At 35.6% G+C, this 6017-nt stretch overlaps 1 protein-coding gene across 1 annotated transcript in view; it reads left to right on the top strand.

Annotated features, from left to right (window-relative positions):
* Positions 5361–6017, top strand: part of LOC109820268 (serpin-ZX-like) — a 4612-nt gene continuing 3955 nt past the window's right edge. The window contains exon 1 of the mRNA XM_020386394.1: positions 5361–5859. Within this exon, the coding sequence (XP_020241983.1) occupies positions 5437–5859 (423 nt within the window). The 5' untranslated portion in view covers positions 5361–5436. The remainder of the gene's footprint in view (positions 5860–6017) is intronic.

Raw genomic sequence — 6017 nt, 5'->3', positions numbered from 1 at the left:
ATAGGGGAAATTACTAATTCTATGACCAATGTTAATCGCATAACCAAGACTAAGTGCACCGTGTATGTCCATAATATATGAGCAAACAAAATATATAATATCAAAACAAGATTAGCAACAATATTAAAGTTTGGACCATTAACTCAAGGTGATTAAATCTTAAATCAAAGAGCACCAAGCTCTGATATCAATTAAAAGCACCATAGAGGGGGGGGGGGTGAATAGGGTTATTGCTAATCTTATTAGATATTAATACCGATTAAAACTTATTAACAAAATATATCCTAACAATGTAGATATTCAATGAGATATATGCAAGGATATATGAACAAGAGTATACAAACAAGTGTGATAGTACGCAAATAAACAATACAAACACATGATATGATTATGGAGTTCGGTCAACCACTTGACCTACGTCTCCGCTCCTTACCTCGAGGAGATCTCTACTATCACAACCGGGTTTTCTATGCTCGCCCGAATAATGTTTACACATCACAATATAGTTTTCTAGTTCATCAAAAACTTTACAACTTACACACTTGCAAAAACACTTCATACCCTCTAAGTATTGGCCTAGCCCATGTCACCTTCCTCAAGTGCTCGGATTTACTATATCTCCCTAGGGTTTACTACCGATGCTACGTCTCAGGTCCCCACTCCCGGGGAGAATCTCCATTATCGACACACCCGGTTTGGAAGCCGGAACTTCTCTACACGCTCGGTTTTCTAGTTCACTAAAAACTCTACAAGACACTCACAATGTACATATACAAACTACAACTTCAAGTGTTGGTCCTCATGTATCGCCTCCCTCAAGTGCTCGGCTTTACTACCTCTCACTAAGCTTTACTACCGACGCCACTCCTCTTGGTATCGATTACGTCCTCACCACACACTCCTCTCGGTATAAATGTGTATTACAAAGTGATACTCTCAAAATATGGCTTAATTACAAGATTTGTTCTCTATAATAGATGAGAACACAATTTAGGCTCACTCTCAAGATTACACTCACCACAACCTCAAATTATACAATATGTGAAAATACTTAAGCTCAATGGTTGTGTGTGCAAGCAATAAGAAAAATTAAATATAAACTCAAATAAATCTAGCAAATATGAATATAACAATTGAAGCATAAACAAGCTAGGGATATGAGTTTAGAAACACTTCTCTAATAACAAGAGAGAGGGATTGGAAGATTGAAAGCACAAACTGAAATTGATCTCCTCTTCTTGGAAAACAATCTTCACAAAACTGATTTTGTAAACAAACACTTAAAACAAACTTAAACAAACTTAAAACTCTTTTTAAACTTGTTTTAAAACATTCTCTAGTTAGGGCCCGTTTGTTTGCACGGAAGTAACTGTGAAAGAGTAGAAATAGAGGAAGTAGATGCTACTTCTGCTACTTCTAGGCAAAAATGTATGTTTGTTTCTCTTAAAATTTTACTTTCGCTACTTCCTTAAATGATGATGTGGCGTCTACGTGGCACCTCTATTTCCTTAATATTTTTCATCTTCTAATGCACTGAAATGCGGCGGAAGTTGATGTAGGATGGGGTCCACGAGAAAAAAAAAAGATTCTTAAAACTATAATTAGGGAAGTGATGAGATTTCCTTTTTATATCCTCAAATTGCGATAAGAAAACACAGGGTATAATGTGTACGTTTGAAATCAATACTTAACTGTTATTGTCAATCACAATCCATAGACAAGAGAGCATGACAAAACTTTAAACTCGCAATTTGAGGATTATAAGTCTTTAACTTTAAAATGACTAGAAAATGGCGATAGTCTTTAAACTCGCGGTTCTAGTCCCCTCCGACTTTGCCAATTTCTAGTCATTTTATATCTTCTTTTTTTGTTTTTAACTCTCAAATTGCAAGTCTTTAACTCGCAGTTCTAGTCCTTGCTACTTCCCCTTCTAGTCATTTTATATCTATATCCTCAAATTGTAAGTCTTTAACTCGCAGTTCTAGTCCCCGCTACTTCCCCTTCTAGTCATTTTATATCTATATCCTCAAATTGCAAGTCTTTAACTATATTGTTGAAGTGTGTGTGATAATTAATATAGTTTCATATAGTATCTGAAATATTAAGTATTTTTACAATGCCATGCGTTTTTAATAGGAACGCTCAATTTGAACCCACAACAATTCTATTTCTATTTCAATGACAATCCAAACAAGAATAAAATGGAAGTAACATATATTAATTACCTCCTAGTAATATTTCCAAATATTATCCAAACAAAAAAGTAAATGAAGAGGAAGAAGTTCTACTTCCTATTTCATAATTTTGGAAGTTACTTTCGTAACATACTTCTTACTTCTAATACTTCCATTATCCAAACAGGCCCTTAGTTCAGAAGTGAAATGGTATATGGTATAGATAGGATGAAAAACTAAAGCTCAAAACCCAAGAAAATCCAGCAAAAAGACAAAACTGTAAAAGGTAGGAAAATAGCCATTGGGATAAATCAACGACTGACGGGTTACGTCAGTCGACTGATGAGCTGACCGTTGTAGGCAAACGGCAGCTTATCAGTCGACTGATAAGCATGGTTAGTCGACTGATGACCTCATCGGTCGACTGGTCAGTCGACCAGAATTAAATCAAAAACTTTTTGAGATTACAAGACATTTCTTCAGTCGAATGCTAAAATATCATCAGTCGACTGATAACAGGTTTTCAGCCTGTATTGATTTTTGAAAATGAATTTTAAAGTCCTTTTAAAAATAGCAAATAAATTCCAAAAACTATAAAACTTTGGGAAGAGTTTATAAACATGATTATGAACATGTTGGAAAAGGAATTTTTCAATTCGCTCTTATCATTTGTGAAATCTCAGAAAAATTCGAAAGCACTAAAAATACATGTGTTTTAAACTTGTTGATTTTGACATTTAGCTCAAATCAAGTTCTGAAAACTTGTGTAATATTTTTATGGACTTAATAAAAGATGTTAACAACGTTTGTGTAGTCCAAATCATATTAAAATATATTTTGCATAAAAACACCTATATTTGAGAAAATTCACAAATGAAATGTGTGTGTATATTTAAGCTTATAGAATTTGCACACATTATATAAACCTATACTAAGTATACTAAGAATAAATCTTCTAAAGCTTGAACTTTGATTGATTGACTTGATTTGCATAGGCTTCAATATCAATGTAGCTCATTTTCCTGTGTATACTAAACAACACAAAACAAAATACTAAAACCAATATTAGTCGTAAATTATTTGTTAAATCATCATCAAAACAAGAAGACCAACAGGTTTCAGATCAGTGCTTTTTAAGTACAACATCTCTTGGAGGAAGAACAGAGTAGAATCGCTGAGATGTGGTGTTCGGAAGTTATAGCAAATGTAACTAGGCTTGGGATCCATATGGAGATAGGCCCAGTCCGGGTTTCAGTGGGCTGCTTAGATGAGCTAATGTAATTTGTACAAGGTTTTTATTCTCTTAATTGCCCTCTAAATGAGAAATTTGGAGTGGGTTTACTAATAGTCTAATTAGCATTATTCTAGGGTGAGCGTAGACCAGTTTGAATCACGGGCCGAACTGGCCTAGCTCGTCTTGGGTCACCTAGCCTGGCCCACAATGGGCCGGGTCTAGCTAATTTAGCATGTTATATACCCGGGTCATGGGTTAAGCTTGGTTCTGCTATAAACCCATGCACAATGAAGTAGGTCAGACTAGTGCCCGACCCAGCACACGTAGGACCTAGCCCTCTCCAGCCTCCTTAGGTGATAGTTATATTTCGACGTATTTTAGTAGCAACTCAATTGAAAATTACAATATGCAAGTGTTTGAGTTATAATTTTAGTAATAATAGAGATATTCTAAGTTCAATTCAGCATTTTGATGAATATTTATAACCATTTTGATTTACTAAAAACACTCAAATTATTGTGAATATTTTATCCTTTGAGATAATTCCATAAAAAATTAAAAGGAAAAAAATTGAACCAAAAAAGAATTTGAGCCAACCATTGACCAGAATCGCCATGGGCCAGGTTGGACCCAGCTCGGCCCCATGCGGGTCGCGGGCTGGGTTGGATCCAGCCCTAGACCCTAGACAAAGTCCTCGATCTGGCCTGTCCAGGCCTATCTAGGTCCTAGTCTGAACCAGCTCAAACCAAAACCGGGTTGATCGGTTCATGGGTTTGGCCCGGCCACGTGCTCCCTTGCACTATTCCTTTTAAATTACTTATCAAATTATTACTCAATTTTCAACCTTTGGAATCCCTCTCAATCTAGCATTTCAAAAATAGGGATTAAAATATTCTCTTAAAATAATTATTATTTGAAGAACAACAAAAATAATGGAATATGAATAAGGATTGTTGATCAGGAACTTATTACAGACTAACTCCATAATCTGTAGTCATGTGTAGAACTATTCTTACCAAATTTTGATTGTCTTTTAAGATATTAGTGACCACAAATTTGACATGCACTCAGACCTACTAATTAGCAAAACTCCTCATAAATTTCTCTTTTTATTGGCCGAAAATTTACTTCAATTTTTTGTGCATTTAAAATTTTCTTTTTAAAAAGAGAAGTAAACATAAAAACTAAATTCTCGATACAGTGCTTGTGAATCTATTTCAAACATTTTTCACAGGTTTTTGGAATTTTTAAAAGTAATATATTGTAAGAACTTTTAATAAATCATGAACATTATTTTTTTTATTTTTTTAACTATTAGTTCATAATATTTTTTTGATGTTGGTCGAGCATTGCAAAATTACCAGAGATCAAATTGTCAGATATTATATAGACATTTATTTAACTGAATTTTACGATTTAACGGATCTGAGACCAAAAATTTTAAAAGTTTCAATTCAAATATTCTAAAAAACATTTTTAAGCGAAAAAAATCAGCTCTATGTTTTCCTACTAGAAGACAATTATAACTAAAGAGATGAAGTTGGAATGTTGGATTATGAGAACTTGGAAGTCCTTCTTGTTAAATATGTATGAACAAAAAAGTACGCAGTCTTTCACCAAAAAAATCATTAAGAGTATCCTCTATAGAGAAATGAGGAGGAGGTTGGGCTGCTGGCTTCAAACAATGAAGATTTTTGGACTAATTTGAAAATGTCTAGATTTGGGAATAAGTTTAAAATATGAAAATATCAAGATTTGAAATTATCGAAATATCCGTTTTAATTAAAAGCGTAATTGCATTAACTTCTGAACTGTTTTCCAAATTTATCGGTTTGTCAGGATTTTCTTCTCCTTCTGATGTGATTTGTTGCGGGACATTCTCATATTTCCAAAAACCCTTATAAAATGCAGCCGTCCATTGGCGTCGAAAAAGATTTTAAATGATCTTCAAATCCTATCGCAGCTCTTATCAATATCCTTGCGCCTCCAAACTCTCTAGGGTTTCTGTACCAAACCCAGAAAAAAAAAATGCCGAAGAAATCAGCGACCACCCCGGAGACCGACTCATGCTTGCGGTTCGCCGATTGCATCGGACTGCAGAAGGCTGCATCCGATGGCAAAAACTTTGTGTTCTCGCCGCTGTCCATCCGTTGCGCCCTCAGCCTCGCTGCAGCTGGAAGCAATGGATCCACCCTCGACCAGTTCCTCTCCTTCCTCGGCTCTCGCACCCTCGATGATCTTAACTCGGCAACGGAGAAACTGATGGCGTCAGTTAAAACGGCGACTGGCCCTAATCCTAAACCTAATGAAGATGGCGAATATGGGTCTCATGTCTCTCTGGCCAACAGTTTATGGTTCCACCAGGCATTGACTCTGAAGCCAGCGTTCAAGGAGATCGCCGCTTCTGTCTACGGTGCTGAGGCCAGACCTGTCGACTTTCACCCGTCCAAGGTACTACTCTTTTTCCCTTGTTTTTCGATGTTCTAATAGAGGAGTTACGTACAAAATATTTATCTGGCTGCAAATCAAATGATCACAATTCATAATTATAGAAAATCCATGACCACTTGGCATGCTTTCTAGGTATGAATTAATTGTGCTAAGCAATG

The sequence above is a fragment of the Asparagus officinalis genome, chromosome 8 (assembly GCF_001876935.1).
Source record: "Asparagus officinalis chromosome 8, Aspof.V1, whole genome shotgun sequence".
Classification (NCBI taxonomy): Eukaryota; Viridiplantae; Streptophyta; class Magnoliopsida; order Asparagales; family Asparagaceae; genus Asparagus; species Asparagus officinalis.
Note: the sequence above shows the minus strand (reverse complement) of the source record. Positions and strands in the feature narration are given on the sequence as shown.